Raw genomic sequence first — 23,087 nt, 5'->3', positions numbered from 1 at the left:
TCCCTCTGGGTCGCAAAGCTCTATGAATTCGTTCAAAGCTAATCTGGGTAGTAGGAGGACGGTCAAGGATCTCGTTAAACAGCAGAGCAACAGTCTGGGATAACTAGGAGGGTTCAATGGCTTCCGGGATACCTCTCACTCTGAGATTACGGCGTCTTCCACGGTTATCTAAGTCCTCCAGGTGTCTGTTGATATCCCTGAGATGAACGGCATGGGACTCCGTTATCTGTTGGACATGGCATAAAGAAGTATCTTGCCTTGCTTGCGCTGCTTCCACTTCCTCTACCCTTAATGTCATGGCATGTATATCAGACCGCATGTCAGATATCGCCGCCATTAGGGTGCTTTTGATATCTGCCGCCACGCGTGCAATGCTTCGGGCCTGTTAGGACTGGCGCTCGGGGATCTACCGTTTCGCGCTTCTGCCTGGGAGGCCTGCATCCTACCTGAGGGCCGCGCACGGAATATCTCCGGAATTTGACGGGCGGAGAGGTCGTCGGATTCCCTAGGCGATCTGGACCGTGTAGCGGAGGTCGCTCTGGGTGTCCTCACCATGGCAGGGAAGAAAAGTGGGGTTAGATAGCTTAAGTAGCTGGCCTCGAGAACGGAGCTCCTGATCTAAGCGTCCATCTCGGATCGGATCCAGGCCACGCCCCCTTCTTTATTTTTAATAAAGGAATTTTTCAAAAGCGTGTTTGTCTTATTTAACATTTTTTTACACTTTCTTTGTGAAATGGTAGGGGTACTTTTGTACCCCCTTACCATTTCAAACAGGGGGCCCGGGATCTGGGGGTCCCCTTGTTAAAGGGGGCTTCCAGATTCTGATAAGCCCCCACCCGCAGACCCCCACAACCACCGGGCAGGGTTGTGGGGATGAGGCCCTTGTCCCTATCAACATAGGGAGGCATGTTGAGGGCATGTGGCCTGGTACGGTTCAGGAGGGGGGTCGCTCTCTCCCCCCCCTCTTTTCCTGTGGCCTGCCAGGTTGCGTGCTCGGATAAAGGGTCTGGTATGGATTTTTAGGGGGACCCCCACGTCCAATTTTTTTTTTTAAATTTGACGCGGGGTTCCCCTTAATATCCATACCAGACCTGAAAGGAATATTACACTTTTATTGTTTCACTTTAATCATTAAAATCACTGCCCCCGAAAAAACTTCCATTTTTAAAACTTTTATTTGCATTGATCCATATCCCCTGGGGCAGGACCCAGGTCCCCAAACACTTTTTAGGACAATAACTTGCATATTAGCCTTTAAAATTAGCACTTTAGATTTTGAACGTTCGAGCCCCATAGACTTTAATAGGGTTCTAAAGTTCACACGAAGTTTAGGTCTGTTCGCAGGTTCTGGTGCGAACCGAACCGGGGGGTGTTCGGCTCATCCTTAGTAGTGACAACGTCTCAAGTCCAGATAGCTGTTGCTATCTACCTTTTTAAAGAAATTTATATTGACCACCCTACCATCTGTACTGCCCTCTAGTGTCACATCCAAATACTAAATGATGGTAGGGTGGGCATTGCTTGGGAAAGTTAGTACCCATGAATTCTCATTTATATACTGAACAAACTGAACTCTTCCTCTATTCTGAACTCTTCTTAATTATAAACTGCTTTCTAGGAGGCATTACACACCTGCAAAGTTACATGCAATCTTCCCTTCGACTCTCCTCTGTTCTGGAGAGAGTGCAGAGATCGTGTCACCCATGGTCACATCTGGTGGTCTTGTCCCTTTATTCAAAAGTTCTGCCAGACAGTTACTAATATGATTTCTATGATACAAAGGGATGTTGTTCAATTTGACTCATGGTCCAGAACCATTAGGCCAATATAGAATTGGGTTGATTATCCTGCATTTATTAAATGCTGCTAAATCCTTGATCCCTATGTATTGGAGGCGGCGGTCTGTACCGGCCTTAACTCAGCGGATCCATAAAGTTGATCATATATTTCTCAAGAAAGAACATATTTCATGTTGCTAGGGGCTCTGTTGACAAACACTGTAAAATATGGGCCTGCTGGTTTGAGTTTAAAACTACAGGCATACCCCACTTTTAAGTACAAAATTGAGTTATTTACTAAAGCTGGAAAGGGCAAAATCAGGCTCACTTCTGCATGGAAACCAATGAGCGTCTAACCTCAGCTTGTTCAATTAAGCTTTGGTAATAAAACCTGGAAGCTCATTGGTTTCTATGCAAAAGTGAGCCTGATTTTGCACTTTTCAACTTTAGTAAATAAACACCATTGTGTACTTAAAAGTGGGGTATGTTTATACTATTATATACCTCTGACAATACCATACCATCACCAGTCTGAAAGCTATCCAGTGCTTTCTGGGCTTCACAAATTACTACAGGCAATTCATTTGCGACTATTCTGTTCTGGTTGCACCCATTATAGCCCTTACCCAGAAGGATGCTGATTCTAGGAACTAGCCACCTGACGCAGTGGAGGCCTTCCATGCCTTAAAGCAGGCTTTCCTCTCTGGCCCTGCTCTGTTGATGCCTGATGTCTCCAAGATCTTCGCCATCAAAGTAGATGTCTCCTCTGCAGGAGTTGGGGCCATTCTTTTCCAGTCGCCTAGTGGGGCTAAATGCCCTTGCGCCTTTTTCTCAAAGAAGTTTTCCACAGCAGAGATAAATTACTCCATAGTAGATTGTGAATTTCTGGCTGTAAAATTAGCTCTGGAAGAATGGCAATACCTCCTGGAGCGTTTGCCCCATCAGATCATTATCTACATGGATAAGAACTTGCAGTACCTCCACTGTTCCTGCCACACTTAAATCGGAGACAGGCTCGCTGGTCGCTGTTCTTCTCACATTTTGATTTTGTCATCACCTTCAAACTGGGGAGGGGCCAACTCCAGGGCGGATTCTGAGACCACCAGGAACCACCATTGGAATCCCAGCTCTTACCTCAGTTCAGGACAAAACTTTTGTGCTGGAAAATTCCAGAATGAAGCTGTTATGTTGGGCCCATGACTCTGAGCTTTCTGTCCATCCAGGTATCCATAGGACCCTAATGTTCCTCTCTCATCTCTACTGGATCCTCCACAAGAATATTAAGGACTTTGATAAAGCCTGCCTGGACTGTGCCTGCATCAAGTCCCCTAGCCAAGCTTCAGCAGGACCCCTTCTCCCATTTAGTGATGGCCGAACGGTTCGCCCGGCGGTCGTTTCGCGGCGAATTTCCGACATTCGCGGTCCGCACGTTCGAACGCCTTTTTCCGTCGTTCGCCGCGGCGGACTTACGTGTTTAATGTATACAAGAACTTTAACCTTTGGTGACACGTTTATCATGTGATACAGGACAGCCAATTGAGACATGACAGCACATGGACACTTGTACATTCCCCCTAACCTATAAATACACCCGATCCGGTGGCCATTTTACATTCTTTCTTCTGTTAAGATAGGGACAGGTTCCTGTGTGGAGTAGGGAGAGATAAACCACTAGCTATTTGGTACACAAAAGTTCTTTTCAGGACTGGTATAGGTGTTAGGTGTTGATAGGTTTGCTGTGCTGCTGATTCTTGCAGCAGCCTGAGTGTCTTTTGTTAGTTTAGAGAAAGGGAAAGGACGGTGTATGCTACAGGGACAGCCAGATTAGTCTTTCATCATCATCATCATCATCATCATCATTAGCTGTTACTATCAAGGTCCACAAAAGAGCTGTTCCAGTAACCACTAATCGTTCTCTTTTTTTGCCAATTTGTATAGGGACAGGAAGGAAGCAGTGTTGTCAGGCAGTGAGGGTAATTTTAAAGACTTGCTGTTATTATTAGTTCCACAAAGGTTCTTTTCAGGACTGGTATCAGTGGTACAGTAATAGGCTTGTACATGTATAATATTCTTTCTTCCAAATATAGAAAGGATATTATACTTGACTGCTGCCCTTCTGCTGCAGTCTGCTAAACATTCACAACTCACTTGTTCCACAAAAGTTCTTATAAGGACTGGTAACTTGGTATAGGGTGCTACGGTACATAGGCTTGAGTGCGGTACAGTCTGCTGTTCTGTAAGGACCGCTATCGGTCCACAATAGATAGGGTTGACGTGCACCACTGCTGACCGCTGCCCTATACTGCAGCAGTCCTTCAGCGGTATAGGGACTGACGTACAGTCTGCTAATCACTAACACACAACCTGCTTGTTCCACAAAAGTTCTTATAAGGACTGGTAACTTGGTATAGGGTGCTACGGTACATAGGCTTGAGTGCGGTACAGTCTGCTGTTCTGTAAGGACCGCTATCGGTCCACAATAGATAGGGTTGACGTGCACCACTGCTGACCGCTGCCCTATACTGCAGCAGTCCTTCAGCGGTATAGGGACTGACGTACAGTCTGCTAAACACTAATACACAACCTGCTTGGTCCACAAAAGTTCTTATAAGGACTGGTAACTTGGTATAGGGTGCTACGGTACATAGGCTTGAGTGCGGTACAGTCTGCTGTTCTGTAAGGACCGCTATCGGTCCACAATAGATAGGGTTGACGTGCACCACTGCTGACCGCTGCCCTATACTGCAGCAGTCCTTCAGCGGTATAGGGACTGACGTACAGTCTGCTAAACACTAATACACAACCTGCTTGGTCCACAAAAGTTCTTATAAGGACTGGTAACTTGGTATAGGGTGCTACGGTACATAGGCTTGAGTGCGGTACAGTCTGCTGTTCTGTAAGGACCGCTATCGGTCCACAATAGATAGGGTTGACGTGCACCACTGCTGACCGCTCACCTATACTGCAGCAGTCCTTCAGCGGTATAGGGACTGACGTACAGTCTGCTAATCACTAACACACAACCTGCTTGTTCCACAAAAGTTCTTATAAGGACTGGTAACTTGGTATAGGGTGCTACGGTACATAGGCTTGAGTGCGGTACAGTCTGCTGTTCTGTAAGGACCGCTATCGGTCCACAATAGATAGGGTTGACGTGCACCACTGCTGACCGCTGCCCTATACTGCAGCAGTCCTTCAGCGGTATAGGGACTGACGTACAGTCTGCTAATCACTAACACACAACCTGCTTGTTCCACAAAAGTTCTTATAAGGACTGGTAACTTGGTATAGGGTGCTACGGTACATAGGCTTGAGTGCGGTACAGTCTGCTGTTCTGTAAGGACCGCTATCGGTCCACAATAGATAGGGTTGACGTGCACCACTGCTGACCGCTGCCCTATACTGCAGCAGTCCTTCAGCGGTATAGGGACTGACGTACAGTCTGCTAAACACTAATACACAACCTGCTTGGTCCACAAAAGTTCTTATAAGGACTGGTAACTTGGTATAGGGTGCTACGGTACATAGGCTTGAGTGCGGTACAGTCTGCTGTTCTGTAAGGACCGCTATCGGTCCACAATAGATAGGGTTGACGTGCACCACTGCTGACCGCTCACCTATACTGCAGCAGTCCTTCAGCGGTATAGGGACTGACGTACAGTCTGCTAATCACTAACACACAACCTGCTTGTTCCACAAAAGTTCTTATAAGGACTGGTAACTTGGTATAGGGTGCTACGGTACATAGGCTTGAGTGCGGTACAGTCTGCTGTTCTGTAAGGACCGCTATCGGTCCACAATAGATAGGGTTGACGTGCACCACTGCTGACCGCTGCCCTATACTGCAGCAGTCCTTCAGCGGTATAGGGACTGACGTACAGTCTGCTAAACACTAATACACAACCTGCTTGGTCCACAAAAGTTCTTATAAGGACTGGTAACTTGGTATAGGGTGCTACGGTACATAGGCTTGAGTGCGGTACAGTCTGCTGTTCTGTAAGGACCGCTATCGGTCCACAATAGATAGGGTTGACGTGCACCACTGCTGACCGCTCACCTATACTGCAGCAGTCCTTCAGCGGTATAGGGACTGACGTACAGTCTGCTAATCACTAACACACAACCTGCTTGTTCCACAAAAGTTCTTATAAGGACTGGTAACTTGGTATAGGGTGCTACGGTACATAGGCTTGAGTGCGGTACAGTCTGCTGTTCTGTAAGGACCGCTATAGGTCCACAATAGATAGGGTTGACGTGCACCACTGCTGACCGCTCACCTATACTGCAGCAGTCCTTCAGCGGTATAGGGACTGACGTACAGTCTGCTAAACACTAATACACAACCTGCTTGGTCCACAAAAGTTCTTATAAGGACTGGTAACTTGGTATAGGGTGCTACGGTACATAGGCTTGAGTGCGGTACAGTCTGCTGTTCTGTAAGGACCGCTATCGGTCCACAATAGATAGGGTTGACGTGCACCACTGCTGACCGCTGCCCTATACTGCAGCAGTCCTTCAGCGGTATAGGGACTGACGTACAGTCTGCTAAACACTAATACACAACCTGCTTGGTCCACAAAAGTTCTTATAAGGACTGGTAACTTGGTATAGGGTGCTACGGTACATAGGCTTGAGTGCGGTACAGTCTGCTGTTCTGTAAGGACCGCTATCGGTCCACAATAGATAGGGTTGACGTGCACCACTGCTGACCGCTCACCTATACTGCAGCAGTCCTTCAGCGGTATAGGGACTGACGTACAGTCTGCTAATCACTAACACACAACCTGCTTGTTCCACAAAAGTTCTTATAAGGACTGGTAACTTGGTATAGGGTGCTACGGTACATAGGCTTGAGTGCGGTACAGTCTGCTGTTCTGTAAGGACCGCTATCGGTCCACAATAGATAGGGTTGACGTGCACCACTGCTGACCGCTCACCTATACTGCAGCAGTCCTTCAGCGGTATAGGGACTGACGTACAGTCTGCTAATCACTAACACACAACCTGCTTGTTCCACAAAAGTTCTTATAAGGACTGGTAACTTGGTATAGGGTGCTACGGTACATAGGCTTGAGTGCGGTACAGTCTGCTGTTCTGTAAGGACCGCTATAGGTCCACAATAGATAGGGTTGACGTGCACCACTGCTGACCGCTCACCTATACTGCAGCAGTCCTTCAGCGGTATAGGGACTGACGTACAGTCTGCTAAACACTAATACACAACCTGCTTGGTCCACAAAAGTTCTTATAAGGACTGGTAACTTGGTATAGGGTGCTACGGTACATAGGCTTGAGTGCGGTACAGTCTGCTGTTCTGTAAGGACCGCTATCGGTCCACAATAGATAGGGTTGACGTGCACCACTGCTGACCGCTGCCCTATACTGCAGCAGTCCTTCAGCGGTATAGGGACTGACGTACAGTCTGCTAAACACTAATACACAACCTGCTTGGTCCACAAAAGTTCTTATAAGGACTGGTAACTTGGTATAGGGTGCTACGGTACATAGGCTTGAGTGCGGTACAGTCTGCTGTTCTGTAAGGACCGCTATCGGTCCACAATAGATAGGGTTGACGTGCACCACTGCTGACCGCTCACCTATACTGCAGCAGTCCTTCAGCGGTATAGGGACTGACGTACAGTCTGCTAATCACTAACACACAACCTGCTTGTTCCACAAAAGTTCTTATAAGGACTGGTAACTTGGTATAGGGTGCTACGGTACATAGGCTTGAGTGCGGTACAGTCTGCTGTTCTGTAAGGACCGCTATAGGTCCACAATAGATAGGGTTGACGTGCACCACTGCTGACCGCTCACCTATACTGCAGCAGTCCTTCAGCGGTATAGGGACTAAGAGTTTTGTCACAGGGTCATTTAAAAAATGACATGCAGAGGAAGAGGCAGGCCCTTCCGCAGGGGTGGTAGGGGTAGGGCAGGAGCAACAGGCTTGAGCCAAAGTGGGAAGTTGCAGAAGGTGCGTTCAATTACTTTAAAGGATGCACCAGACTTGGTTGAGTGGCTCGCTCAGCCTTACTCTTCTGCACCCTCCTCATCCTCTCGATCTGCACCCTCTTCTTCACTCTCTGCTATGTGCACCCCCAAAGACACTACCACCAACAACACGACCACCACCACCACCACCACATACCTTCCGCTTGAGTCACTGGAATTATTTTCCGATCCATATCAAGAGGACATTTCTGATGCGCAGCCACTCTTGGTATTGGATCAGGAAGAGGAGGTAGCAACAAGCGCTACTCAGCAGTCTGACGCCAGTACCCAGATCAGCCCAAGGAGGAGGTTGGTCCCCGGGGTTGCTGCCTACTCCGAGATCTCTACTTATAGCGGTGGGGAAGGTGACGTTGATGATGACGTGTCTAGTGATGTCACGTGGGTGCCCACAAGAGAGGAAGAGGAGGGGAGTTCAGAGGGAGATATGGACCAGCAGATAGGGAGGAGAAGCAGCAATGACTTACATTGCACAGCAGGGACAAAGCAGACTGCAAATGTATCAGGAGCGAGTCATCGACCATGTACGGTCACATCTGGCGCTCCCAGGACACCGGCACATGGCTCCGCAGTGTGGGCTTTTTTTAACGTGTCCGCTGCTGACAATAGCGTTGCCATCTGCAATCTTTGCAGTCAACGCGTTAGTCGCGGTAAGCCCAATACTCACCTAGGGACGACCGCCTTAAGAAGGCACATGAGCAGCCATCACCGAGCCCAGTGGGAGCAACGGAACACACAAAGCCACACTGCAGGCTCTCACCGTCCAGCCTCGTCTTCTACTTCTCCTTCTCCTCTCTCCTCACAATTGTCCTCCACTCCACCTTCCATCACGCCAAGCTCACATTTTTCTGCAAAAAGGCAGGCTTCCGTGGGCCTAATGTTTGAGCGTAAAAAAATGATGATGCCGGATAACCCTCTTGCCCAACGGTTGGCGGCTGGCTTGTCAGAACTCATAGCCCGCCAACTACTGCCATATAAACTGGTGGACTCGGAGGCCTTTCGCAAATTTGTGGCCATTGGAACACCACAATGGAAGGTCCCAGGAAGGAAGTATTTCTCAGAGAAGGGCATCCCAGAGCTATATGGCCATGTTCAGCGGCAAGTGAATGTATCTCTGGCACACAGTGTCGGTGCCAAGATACATCTGACCACAGACACGTGGTCTAGCAAACACGGGCAGGGAAGGTATATCAGTTTTACTGCCCACTGGGTGAACCTTCTGACGGCCGTCAAGCATGTAACCCGTGGCACCCGTGTAGATTTGGTTTTACCGCCACGGATTGCATGCAGGCCTGACTCTTCTTCTCCTCCTCCTACTCCATCCTCCTCCCTCTCCTCCTCAGCTGCCTCCTCCTTTTCCGCTGCTAGCGTCTCTTCCACTGCACCGCCCAAGCTCCCCAGAACCTATTCCACATGCCAGGTGAGACGTTGCCATGCCGTGCTGCGTCTGTTGTGCCTGGAAGCAAAGAGCCACACTGGCCCGGCACTCCTTTCAGCTTTGCGTTCACAGGCAGATGAGTGGCTAACACCGCTCAATTTGACAGTTGGTAAAGTGGTGTGTGACAACGGTGCCAATCTGCTTAGCGCATTGAAACAGGGCAAAATCACGCACGTGCCGTGCATGGCACACGTCTTAAACTTGGTCGTGCAGCGATTCCTTGTCAAATACCCTGGGGTCCAGGACATCTTGCGGCAGGCAAGGAAAATCTCGGCCCATTTCAGAAGATCTTACACGGCCATGGCTCGCCTTGCTGACATTCAGCGGCGACACCATCTGCCGGTCAGACGTCTTATTTGCGATTGCCCGACGCGATGGAACTCAACCTTCTATATGCTTGATAGGCTGCTCCAGCAGAAACGTGCAGTTAACGTCTACCTGTATGAACTCTGCGAAAGAAACGGTTCTGGGGAGCTGGGTTTTTTTTCACCGCGCCAGTGGCTGCTCATGCGCGACACATGCAGACTTCTGCGGCCATTTGAGGAGATCACCAAACTGGTCAGTCGCAGCCATGGCGCCATCAGTGACATGGTACCTTATGCCTTCTTTCTGGAGCGTGCATTGCGTCGTGTCATTGATCAGGCTGTGGAGGAGCAGGAGCGGGAAGATGAGGAAGTCGCAATGCTGGATGAATTCCCAGGGGGGGCTACTCTATCTGAGACAAGTCAACAACAGGAGTCTGATGAGGAGTCAGAGGAGGATGGTGCCGGGGCGGATGAGCAGGAGCAAGAAGAGCATGCTTTAAACCTTTCTGGGATCCCTGTTGTGCGAGGATGGGGAGAGGAGAATGAAGAGGACGACATTATCCTGGATGATGAGCAGGAGCCAGGCCACCACACCGCTTCCACTTTAGTGCAAATGGGGGCCTTCATGCTCCAGTGTTTTAATAGGGACCCCCGTATAAAAAGCATGAGGGTCAAGGACCAGTACTGGGTGGCAACGTACTTAGACCCCCGGTACAAACACAAAATGGCGGAAATGTTACCGCCGTCGCAGAGGGCTGTCAGAATGCAGCACTTCCAGGCCTTGCTTCGAGAAATGCTGCATTCTGCTTTTGCGTGCGCTGGCAGAGGAGCAATTCCCACTCCCAGAGAAGGATTTGCGGGTACCAATCCAACAGCGCCTGCAAGAAGAGGCCGGTTTGAAGATGTGTTGGTGACTTCGGATATGAGGTCATTCTTTCAGCCGACCCATCGACAGGTGTCATCCGGATCCAGCATCAGGGAACGCCTAGACCGTCAGGTGTCCGACTACATTGGGTTAACGGCCGATGTGGACGCTCTGAGGAGTGATGAACCCCTAGACTACTGGGTGGGCAGGCTTGACCTCTGGCCAGAGCTTGCCCAATTTGCAATCGAACTGTTGGCTTGCCCCTCATCCAGTGTCCTGTCCGAAAGGACGTTCAGCGCAGCAGGGGGGATTGTGACCGATAAGCGTACTCGCCTAGCTCACCACAGTGTTAACTACCTCACATTTCTAAAAATGAATGAGGCATGGATCTCGGAGGAATTCAACACATGTGACCAGTAGACCATGTATATGTCTATAAACTATTTTTTTAATCAAGCACACAGACCTTCTTAATTCATTTGGCTCACTTCCTTGACCCAAAAAAGCACACCGTACTATATGCCCCTACCCTCCTCTTTGAAGAGGTTGAGCGGTGTCATATTTCTACTGGGGCTGCTTATGATATCCCTGTGCTGTGCTGACTTCCTCCTGGGGGTTCTTATTATGAAGGGATCACACTATCCCTGTGCTGTGCTGACTTCCTCCTGGGGGTTCTTATTATGAGGGGATCACACCATCCCTGTGCTGTGCTGACTTCCTCCTGGGGCTGCTTACGGTGCTGCTGTCAGTGCTGTATGTCACGGTGCTGCTGTCAGCGCTGTATGTCACGGTGCTGCTGTCAGCGCTGTATGTCACGGTGCTGCTGTCAGCGCTGTATGTCACGGTGCTGCTGTCAGCGCTGTATGTCACGGTGCTGCTGTCAGCGCTGTATGTCACGGTGCTGCTGTCAGCGCTGTATGTCACGGTGCTGCTGTCAGCGCTGTATGTCACGGTGCTGCTGTCAGTGCTCTGTATTACGGTGCTGCTGTCAGATGCCTCTATCACGGTGCATGTGTCATTCCGGTATGTCACGCTGCTGGTGATCATCTCCTGCACCCTCTTCTTTGCCTACCCTGGTCCCTGACCTTCCCTCTCCTCCATTGCCTTCATTAGCTCCATAGTCCTGAATTGTTAGAACAATTTCCCAAATAAAATAAAAATGCTTGTAGTTATCGATCCCAAATTCACCTCATACATGTATTATGTCATTGTCCAGATGGTGGGACTACGTTTTACCCCCTAATAATTACCACGTGGCCGCAAATTCGACATGAAGGTTTGCAAAGTTCGCCTCCCATTGAAGTCAATGGGGCCCGCGGCGAACGGTCGGTTTCGCGAACGTTTGGGTCCGTTCGCATTTCGCGTTCGCGAAACGTCCCGTCGGAAGTTCGTCCATCACTACTCCCATTGCCTATCCCCAGGGAGTCTTGGTGCCACATTTCCATATATTTTTTAACTGACCTTCCTCCATCTGAGGGCTGTACTGTGCTGTGGGTTGTGTTAGACCGATTTCCCAAAATGGCACACTTCGTACCCCTTCTCTCACTGCCATCGGCAGCAGAATTGGTGCCAGTCTTTATTCGTGATATTTTTAGACTCCACAGGATGCCTATAAGTATAGTTTTGGACTGTGCGGTTCAGTTTACTTCCAAATTCTGGAGAGCACTTTCTAAATACTTGGAAGTAACACTGCAATTTTCATCAGCCTACCATTCTCAGTCCAACGGACAGTCTGAAAGAACCAATCAGTCCTTGGAGCAGTAACTCTAGGTCTTTGTGTCAGCCCACTAATATGATTGGGTTGCCCGTCTGCCTTGGGCAGAATTAATTCACAATAACCATCTTAATGATTTTTTTTCCCTTTCCCCATTAGTGTAGCGGGTAAAATGTCCAATAGGATTGATGATGCCACCCAGTGCACATCTTGCCCCATGGATGCGTTCCTTGAAGAGCCATTTGAGGTGAATATTGCTGTGCAAGATGTCAGCTAGATGTTTGTCTGGAAGCCTATATCCTGGATCTAGAGAATCAGGTGGCAACACTGAGAAACATTACCCAGCAGGGCGATATCAGCTCAGGGTTGGCACTGCTGGAGCAGGCGCTCTCCCATAGCTGCCAGGGGAATGACTGCTCCAGTAAGGAGTGGGGCAAGTATACAGGCAAGGTTGGGTAGGTATTGGTGGTAGGGGACTCAATTATTAGAAGGACAGATAGGGCAATCTGTCACAAAGACCATGATCACAGAATGGTATGTTGTTTACTGGGTGCTTGGGTTTGGTACATCGTGGATCAGATGGACAGACCATTGGGTGGGACTGGGGAGGACCCAGCTGTCATGTTACACATTTGGTACCAACAACAAATTAGAGGAAGGTGGAATGTCCTTAAAAATGATTTCAGGGACTTACGAGCTACATTAACGATAAGGACCTCCAAGGTGGTTTTTTCTGTAAAAGCCACACCAGAAGGGAAGCAGGAGTTTAGGGAACTTAAGACCTGGCTGAGGAACTGGTACAGGAAGGAAGGTTTCGGGTTCCTTTAGAACTGGGCTGGTTTCTCAGTTGGTTACATGCTCTTTTGTAGGGATGGGTTGCACCTTAAAGTGTAGGGTGCAGCTTTGCTGGGGAAAAGGATGGCCCAAAAGTTGAAGGGGCTTTTGAACTGGGTGGGGGGGGAGTGTTCAGAAGAAGCAATAGCCAGCAGTGAGTAAAGGTCAGAAGGTACTAGTGGAGGCATTAGCGGTAATATATCCATAATACCACAGCACAAAATGAATCAGCTGATTGGACTGTAAAGCCCCATACACACTATGAGTTTTTCTGCTGAGTTTTTCCTTCAGATTTACCAAAACCACATAATATAAGGTCAAACCTTAGGAGTTTCAATTTGTATGCAATCAGGCAGACCCTTGCACTACATGGTTTTGGTAATCCTGAAGGAAAAACTCAGCAAAAAAACTGATAGTGTGTATGGGGCTTAAGATTTACTTTGAGTTGACCTTTTGTTTCATTAGATCTTTAGCAAATTACCGAATCATGTCAAATTCATATTCACGTTATATCTGCTATCTGCTTTCTTTTGTATTAGTTTAAATTTGTTATTTTTTTATTCGGAGTCGGACATTCAGATGCATCCGAATTTCTGAAAGATGCAAAATTCGGCCATATTTCGATTCGTTAGGAAACGAATTGTACATGTCTAACAGAAACTTAATTTGACAGCTCGCATGATAGGATGGCAAATATCCAGGGGTTTTCCTATTATCCGAGGGACAGAGAAGGTAGAAGAGGGGGAAGGGTGTGTCCATATATATATACATACATATATACACACACACACACACAGACATACATATATACATATACACACATACACACATGCATACATACATACATACATACATACATATATAGTATCTTACAAAAGTAAGTACACCCCTCACATTTTTGTAAATATTTTATTATAACTTTTTATGTGACAACACTGAAGTAATGACACTTGGCTACAATGTAAAGTAGTGAGTGTACAGCTTGTATAACTATGTAAATTTGCTGTCCCCTCAAACTAACTCAACACACAGCCATTAATGTCTAAACCGCTCACAACAAAAGTGAGTACACCCCTGAGTGAAAATGTCCAAATTGGGCCCAAAGTGTCAAAAGTTTGTGTGGCCATTATTATTTTCCAGCACTGCATTAACCCTCTTGCGCATGGAGTTCACCAGAGCTTTACAGGTTGTCACTGGAGTCCTCTTCCATTCCTCCATGATGACATCACAGAGCTGGCAGATGTTAGAGACCTTGCACTCCTCCACCTTCTGTTTGAGGCTCCCCCACAGATGCTCAATAGTGTTTAGGTCTGGAGACATGCTTGGCTAGTCCATCACCTTTACCCTCAGCTTCTTTAGCAAGGCAGTGGTCATCTTGGAGGTGTGTTTAGGGTCGTTATCATGTTGGAATACTGCCCTGTGGCCCAGTCTCCAAAGGGAGGGGATCATGCTCTGCTTTAGTATGTCACAGTACATGTTGGCATTCATGATCCCCTCAATGAACTGTAGCTCCCCAGTGCCGGCAGCACTCATGCAGCCCCAAACCATGACACTCTCACCAACATGCTTGACTGTAGGCAAGACACACTTGTCTTTATACTCCTCACCTGGTTGCCGCCACACACATTTGACACCATCTGAACCAAATAAGGTTATTTTAGTCTCAGACCACAAGACATGGTTCCAGTAATCCATGTCCTTAGTCTGCTTATCTTCAGCAAACTATTTGCAGCCTTTCTTATGCATCGTCTTTAGACAACCGCTGGATAAGACGCTGAACACGTGCACTCAACTTCTTTGGTCGACCATGGTGAGGCCTATTTTGAGTGGAACCTGTCCTTTTAAACTGCTTTATGGTCTTGGCCACCATGCTGCGGCTCAGTTTCAGGGTCTTTGCAATCTTCTTATAGCCTAGGCCAGATCTTCAGAGAGTTCTTTGCCATGAGGTGCCATGTTGAACTTCCAGTAACCAGTATGTGAGAGTAAGAGCTATAAAACCTAATTTAACACACCTGCTCTCCATTCACACCTGAGACCTTGTAACACAAACATGTCACATGACATCGGGGAGGGAAAATAGCTAATTGGGTCCCATTTGGACATTTTCACTCAGAGGTATACTCACTTTTGTTGCCAGTGGTTTAGACATTAGCAAATTTACATGGTTATACAAGCTGTACACTACATTGTAGTAAAGTGTAATTTCTTCAGTGTTGTCACATGAAAAGATATAATAAAATATCTACAAAAATGTGAGGGGTCTACTCACTTTTGTGAGATACTGTATATGTATCCAAGATGTATATGTAGTAAATCCAAGATGCAGTTTTTTAATTATTATTTCATTTATTAATGGAAAAAAGCTGTTCAAACCCACCTGGCCCTGTGTGAAAAAGTAATTGCCCCCTACCATGCTGAATCATGAAGGAACTGTGATTAACCACAATTTTCTGGAAAGCTAAGTTAAATTTCACTTGCCGCATCCAGGCCTGATTACTGCCAAACCTGTTGAATCAAGAAATCACATAAATAGAAGCTGCCTGACAAAGTGAAGCATGCTAACAGATCACAAAAAGCCACACACCATGCCACATCTAAAAAAAAATCAAGAACAGATTAGAAACAAAGTAATGTACTTGTATCAGTCTAGGAAGGGTTTCAACACAATTTCTAAGGCTTTGGAACTACAGTGAACCACGGGAAGAGCCATTATCCACAAAAGGAGATAACTTGGAACTGTGGTGAACCTTCCCAGGAGTGGCCGGCCTACACAAATCACTCCAAGAGCATGAAGGTGACTCATCCAGGAGGTCATAAGAGAACCCATAACAACATCTAAAGAACTGCAGTCATGACTTGCCTCAGGTAAGATCAGTGTTAACGATTCAATAATAAGAAAGAGACTGGACAAAAATGGCATCCATGGGAGAGTTCCAAGGCCAAAACCACTGCTGACCAAAAGGAACACAAAGGCCCAACTCACAGTTACCAAAAAACATCTTGATTATCCCCAAGAGTTTTAGGCAAATATTCTGTGGACTGATGAGACAAAAATTTAACTTTTTGGAAGGTGTGCATCCTGTTACATCTGGCATAAAACTAATACAGCATTTCATAACAAGAACATCATACCAACAGTCAGTTATGGTGGTGGTAGCATGATGGTCTGAGGCTACTTTGCAGCTTCAGGACCTGGACGATTTACCAAAATTGATGGAACCATGAATTCTGAGCTCTGCCAGAAAAAAAAGGAGAATGTCTGGCCATCAGTTCGTGACCTCAAGCTCAAGTACACCTGGGTTATGAAGCAAGACAATGATCCGAAACACAACAGCAAGTCCACCTCCAAATGATTCAAACAAAGCAAAATTTAGGTTTTGGAGTGGCCTAGTTAAAGCCCGGAGTTAAATCCATATGAGATGCTTTGTATCATGACCTTACACAGGCCGTTCATGCGGTAAAACCCTCCAATGGGGCTGAATTAATACAATTCTGCAAAGAAGAGTAGGCGAAAATTGCTCCACAGCAAAGTGAAAGGGTGGCACAACCAGTTATTAGTTTTAGTTGGCAATTACTCTTTCACATAAAGCCAGGCAGGTTTGGACAGATTTTTGCCTTAATAAATGAAACCATCATTTAAAAACTGCATTTTGTATTTACTCATGTTATCTTTGTGTAATAATAAAATGTGTTTAATGATCTGAGTCATTTAAATATACAAAAAAAAATTAAAATCAGAATGGGGGCAAATTATTTTTCATAGCATTACCGTATATACTCGAGTATAGGCCGACCCGAATATAAGCCGAGGCCCCCAATTTACCCCCAAAAAAACTGGCAAACTTATTGACTCGTGTATAAGCCGAGGGTGAGACATGCCTGTCCATCCCTGTGTGTGTGTCCGTCCATCCCTGTGTGTCCGTCCATCCCTGTGTGTCCGTCCATCCCTGTGTGTCCGTCCATCCATCCCTGTGTGTGTGTGTGTCCATCCATCCATCCATCCCTGTGTGTGTGTGTCTCCATCCATCCATCCATCCCTGTGTGTGTGTGTCTCCATCCATCCATCCATCCATCCCTGTGTGTGTGTGTCTCCATCCATCCATCCATCCATCCCTGTGTGTGTGTGTCTCCATCCATCCATCCATCCATCCCTGTGTGTGTGTGTGTCTCCATCCATCCATCCATCCGTGTGTGTGTGTCTCCATCCGTGTGTGTGTGTGTGTGTGTGTGTGTGTGTGTGTGTGTGTGTGTGTGTGTGTGTGTCCAGCCTACCTGTGTCCCGAGCCTTTGTCCCGAGCCTCCGTCCCGTGTCGTGCCTTGCCTTCGTCCCGTCCCGTCCCGTCCCGTCCCGTGCCGTGCCTTGCCTTGCCTCCGTCCCGTGCCCTCTTCGTCGGCGGCCATTGTAAAATTCAAAAGCCGCGCCTCCTCCTTCGCCTGTGATAGGCGGAACACTGAATTTCCCAGCAGCCTGTGTTCCGCCTATCACGGACGTCGTATCATCCTCGTCCGTAGTACGAGGATGAGCGGATGCCCGTGATAGGCGGAACACAGGCTGCTGGGAAATTCAGTGTTCCGCCTATCACAGGCGAAGGCGGAGCCGGAGGCGCGGCTTTTGAATCAGAATGGCCGCTGTCTGTCTGCTCGACACGCTGATCGAGCGGGCAGACAGCGATGACTCGAGTATAAGCCGAGGGGGGCACTTTCAGCCTCAAAAAAGAGGCTGAAAATCTCGGCTTATACTCGAGTATATACGGTATATATATATATATATATATATATATATATATCAGAACACAAAAGCTCAGCAGGGGAGATTTCTGTACTAACGTCGGACTCTGACTCTCAATGACTCTGACCAGAGCTGCCAGTTGTTTTTCGTTCAATATATATATATATATTATTATTATTATTATTATTATTTATTTATTTTTTCATTCAGCCCTAGTAGTTGAACGAAAAACAACTGGCAGCTCCAGTCAGAGCCATCATACTAACAATCCGACATTAGTACAGAGATCTCTCCGCTGATCTGTTGTGTAAAAATATTTTATTGGTGGAAGAGAGGAAAGACATGACATCATATATAGAGCAAGGGGGGAGGTGGAATCCTTGTGGATGGAAGTGGGAAATTAATAGTGGGGGTATGTTACAGGCCCTCCAACCTGAAGGAAGAGGAGGGGTTGGATATCCTATCACAGTTACAAACAGCAGTGAGGCAAAGCAATGCTATCATAACGGGGGACTTCAACTATCCAGAAGTTGACTGGGTAAATGGAACAGCTCACTCAATAAAGGCCTGTAATTTCTTAAATGTCTTACAGGACAACTCCATGTCCCAATTTGTGACGACTAGAAAGAATGCATTGCTAGACCTATTAATTACGAATGACACAGATCTGGTCGCAGATGTGGAAATATGGGACAACTTGGGAACTAGCGATAACAGGATAATTACATTCAGCAAAAATCATAGGAAAGGGAGGCACAAGGGTAATACAAGAACGCTAAACTTCAAAAGAGCCAACTTTTCGAAACTGCACTCCATACTACAAGATCCTAGAAACACTGAACACGGAGGAAAAATGGGAGTGCTTTAGGAACATATTATATAATCAAGTATCACTGAGTGCATTTCAATGAGCAATAAATATAGAAGAATAAAGATTAAACCTGGGTGGCAAACCATAATGTAAAAAGTAATATTAAAGGGGAAAAAAAACATTTAAAAAGTATAAAGTAGAAGGGTCATTGTCAGCGTTTCAACACTACAAGGAATGCAATAAGAAGTGTAAGAACAAAATCAGAGTGGCTAAAAAAAAAAAAGACTATGAGAGGCACATAGTGGAGGAGAGTAAAAAGTAAAAAGAAAAGCAGAGTAAAAAATACCAATACATTTTTTTAATATATTAACAGTAAGAAAACAAGGTCAGAGCACCTTAGTCCCATAATGGTTGATGAAGAGAAGCTGGTTACAGATGACCAACAAAAGGCAACTGTACTAAATGTTTACTCAGTTTTTACAAAGTAAAAGGAGGGGAATAACAACCACAACTGTATTGCTAGTAACAAGTCACAGAATGCACTCTCCAGAAAAGAACAAAGCTTAACACAAATAAATCACCAGGACCACATGGCTTACACCCCAGAGTTCTCAAAGATCTCAGCCAGGTTATAGCCAGACCATTATTCCTAATCTTTATGGACAGCATAAAGACATGAAAAGGAACCAGCTGATTGGCAAAAAACCCACATGGTACTGATATTCAAAAAAAGGGCAGAGATATATTCTTGGAAACTACGAGCCTGTTAGTGTATCATCGATAGTATGTATACTACAATCCCTGGCAAACAGTATGGAATCACCACTCTTGGAAAATGTTCATTCAATTGTTTCATTGTGTAGGGAAAGAAAAAAAATCACAGACATGCGTCAAAACTATTTTCATTTAACATTCCAACCTTTTGGCTTTAAGAAACACTTAACAAAAAAGCAAGAAAGAAAACTATAGTCATTTGCAACTGTTTTTGCAGATCAAGCAGAGGGAAAAAAAATATGGAATCACTAAATTCTGAGGAAAATATTATGGAATCGCCATGTACTTTGCAGTTTTTAGATTACATCCCCAAAAATTATGTCATCATCCCCAAACAAAGCAAAAAGAAAGGCGCCTCTAAGTGCAGAAGTAAAAACTATTTAATATCCCCAAAAGGATTAAAAACACTTACAAAATCTGAAGAATTAAAAGGCATATAATCGTTATTGGTACAGGTGATACGGCAATAGGGAGGTCCACAGCGTGGGAAGGTTCTCAGGGCTGCTTTAAGTACTGCAGCAGAGGATCCTAAACCATATAACTCAGAGTTCCATGACTTAGGACACACTTAACCCTTCATCACCCACTAGTGGTTAACCCCTTCATTGCCAGTGTCATTTACACAATAATCAGTGCATTTTTATAGCACTGATCGCTGTATAAATGACAATGGTCCCAAAATAGTATCAAAAGTGTCCGATGTGTTCCTCATAATGTCGCAGTCACAATAAAAATCGCAGATCGCCACCATTACTAATAAAAAAAATAATAAAAATGCCATAAAACTATCCCCTTATTGTGATTTTTACCAAAAATATGCAGAAGAATACATATCGGCCTAAACTGAGGAAAAAAACAAACTTTTATATATTTTTGAGGGATATTTATTATTGCAAAAAGTAAATAATAATGCTTTTTTTTTTCAAAATTGTTGCTTTTTTTGTTTATAGCGCAAAAAATCCAAACAACAGAGGCGATCAAATACCACAAAAAGAAAGCACTATTTGTGGGGAAAAAAGGACATCAATTTTGTTTGGGTACAATGTTGCACAACCGCTCAATTGTCAGTTAAACCGTCACAGTGCCGAATCGCAAAAAGTGCTCTGGTCAGGAAGGGGGCAAATGCTTCCAAGACTGAAGTGGTTAAAATATTGGTAATCATCATAGATGGCAGATGAAAAACTCCACAGGGTTGTCCGTAGTGCGATAAATGAAGAAACTGCAAGGCTATCAATGTGTGAGCCTGTCCTATCCCTTTAGCTGGCATCAGGGAGATAAGATCATGACAGCTGTCAGAAAGCCCACCATTCCTTGGCATTCTGCACAAGAGCAGTCTATCTCGCAGCAAGCCCCTCATGTCTGGGGGGCAGCACCATCCGCCACTTCTCACAGACACAAAGGAGTTGTCACAAGGTAGACTAGTGCTTTGAAGAACATCTTATTCAAGCTGCTTAGGTTCTGGCCACTCTGTCCTGAACCTTGGTATTATTAAGCCTGTGCACCTGAGGGCTTTGACCCTCCTATTCCTCTTGCGTTTGTTCTGCTGTTCTGTGTATTGTTTGATCCAGTCTTTGTTCTCAGTGTTTCCCTCTGCCTTTGCAGTTTACTTCTTTTAGTTTTTGACTGTGGTTTCCTTTATTCCCTGTTACTGTGTGTGTCTTTGTCTGCTTAGACTCCTATGTGTATCCTTCCAGCTTGCTATTTGGGTGCGCTGTGCCCGCACGGGTGTGCTAGAGGGGTTTCTACCTGGGGGCTGCCACACAGCGCAACATCCACACCACCAGTGGCTCTGGAGAAGCCTGGGTGTCCCCTTAGATCTGCTACACCACCGTTGCGTGCGGTCACACTGTTCCCGCATCTGTTAGGACCTGTACCTGGGTACACCTGGTTAGTTGTTGCATTGGTTGCTAGACCTTGAGCTACAGTCCCAGATGATCTTACTCTTTGATTGTGAAAAAGCCAAGGTTTTTTATTGCTGACTGTATTCCAATTGGGGAGTTTTCTCATACCTTCTATTCAGGGAACGCTGGTCACCAAAAAGAAAATATGTAGATGAACCTAAAGGGAACAGACAGCAAGGAAAACCTGACAGAGGCTCTTACCCTTCCCTGCTCTATCCAAAACTATTTTGGGCTTTTTTATTTTTTTTATTGAGTGACTGAAAAATTATCACTTCTACAAAGATATAGTATAATTACAAGCCTATGTCATTAAATTGCTTACTATTATCATTTACCATTTAATTAGTAATTTTGTCATAAAAAAAAAAAAAGTCAAATGAAGATAAATGTGATACATTTTCCTTACCAACTGCAGCCAAGATACAGCAGATAACATAAATCCACAGAATTTGTTTGCCCATTATTTCTTTGTAGTTCTCTTGCTTCCTTATCAGAACATCATGCTAAAATAGAGTCCTTGACTTCATGGGAACAGGTGTCTGTCTGCTACTGTCTCTCCCACTCTGATTCTCCTTACTTTGTATGAAGGGAGGAGACACAGGTACTTCTCTATGTTCATCCCATTTTTTACAGCCTCCAAACTCCCTGCCTGCTAGCCAGCACATTTTCCATTAACTCACCCATTGCTGTGATAAATTATACTAATATGAAAACAATTATAGAGACAGTGGACTTTACCCTCACATCTCCAAGCTGATATCTGCAGAAGGGGCGAGACCATCCTGAACCAGTCTCTCAGATTATACATCTGTTTCTTTGGGAGTTAATAGATTTACAAAATCTTAATGGTATATTCAGAAAACTGCATACATTAGGCAATAGTACGCACAACTAGTTAATAATGTCTAAACTTACAATTTGATACATACACTCCACCACCTAGGCACCCAGTCGATTTTCATCCCATATGTGGGGATAAGGGTAGGTGCAGGGAGCATGGTGTAGACCTTGTATGATGGATATTAACTAGTTGTGTAAGCTCTTGCTCTATGCGTGCAGTTTTCTGGTAATATTCTTATGCATTTTTAGATCTATAACTTCCTATTTATCTCCTGAAGAAGAAAATATATACCGTATTTATCGGCGTATAACATGCACTTTTTTCCCCTTAATATCAGGGGAAAATCGTGGGTGTGTGTTATGCGCTGATCCGCCGCGATTTACTAGCGATTTTTGGGCTCTGGGCGGCTTTCAGTCGCCTTCGGCCCTTCTCGTGGCTTTCGGCCATCTTCGGGCCTTCTCTGCGGTTTTCGAGAGCGGCCGAAAGCCTACGAGTACGGCTGAGGCGGCCGAAAACCTCTGAGTACGGCCGAGGTGGCCCAAAGCCGCCGAGAACTTCCAGGCGCCGCCGAGATACCAAGGACATCTCGGCGGCGCCATTTTTAAAAACAAAAGCTGAGGGGACAATGATGCACAAGGCTGCAATGATGGACAAATTGCATGACGGACAGGCTGCAATGACAAGGCTGCAATGATGGACAAGGCTGCAATGACAAGGCTGCAATGACAATGCAATGATGGACAGGCTGCATGACAAGGCTGCAATGATGGACAGGCTGCATGACAAGGCTGCAATGATGGACAGGCTGCATGACAAAGCTGCAATTATGGACAGGCTGCATGACAAGGCTGCAAATTACACTGACAAGGCTGCATCGATGGGCATTTAAATGTAAGTTTTTTTCCTTAAATTTCCCTCCTAAAAGTTTTTTTCCTTAAAATTCCCTCCTAAACATGGGGTGCGTGTTATACGCCGATAAATACGTTAATCTAGGAAATACATTGAGATATAGATATGATGTCGAGATGTGAAGACGACAGAATTTTCAAACCAACATGCAGTTCTTAAATTAGATATGTGAATAAATA

The 23,087-nt window shown here is 45.8% G+C and overlaps 1 protein-coding gene across 1 annotated transcript in view; it reads right to left on the bottom strand.

Moving 5' to 3' along the window:
• The window catches only part of LOC143988214 (uncharacterized), a 224,610-nt gene extending 202,886 nt beyond the window's left edge, over positions 1-21,724 (bottom strand). The window contains exon 1 of the mRNA XM_077487601.1: positions 21,565-21,724. Within this exon, the coding sequence (XP_077343727.1) occupies positions 21,565-21,619 (55 nt within the window). The 5' untranslated portion in view covers positions 21,620-21,724. The remainder of the gene's footprint in view (positions 1-21,564) is intronic.
• Between the last annotated feature and the right edge of the window lie 1,363 nt (positions 21,725-23,087).

Source organism: Lithobates pipiens, unplaced genomic scaffold (genome assembly GCF_037356315.1).
Source record: "Lithobates pipiens isolate NorthernLeopardFrog02 unplaced genomic scaffold, aLitPip1_a1.2 Scaffold_18, whole genome shotgun sequence".
NCBI lineage: Eukaryota > Metazoa > Chordata > Amphibia > Anura > Ranidae > Lithobates > Lithobates pipiens.
The sequence above is the reverse complement of the archived record's forward strand: the minus strand, read 5'-3'. Positions and strand labels throughout refer to the sequence as shown.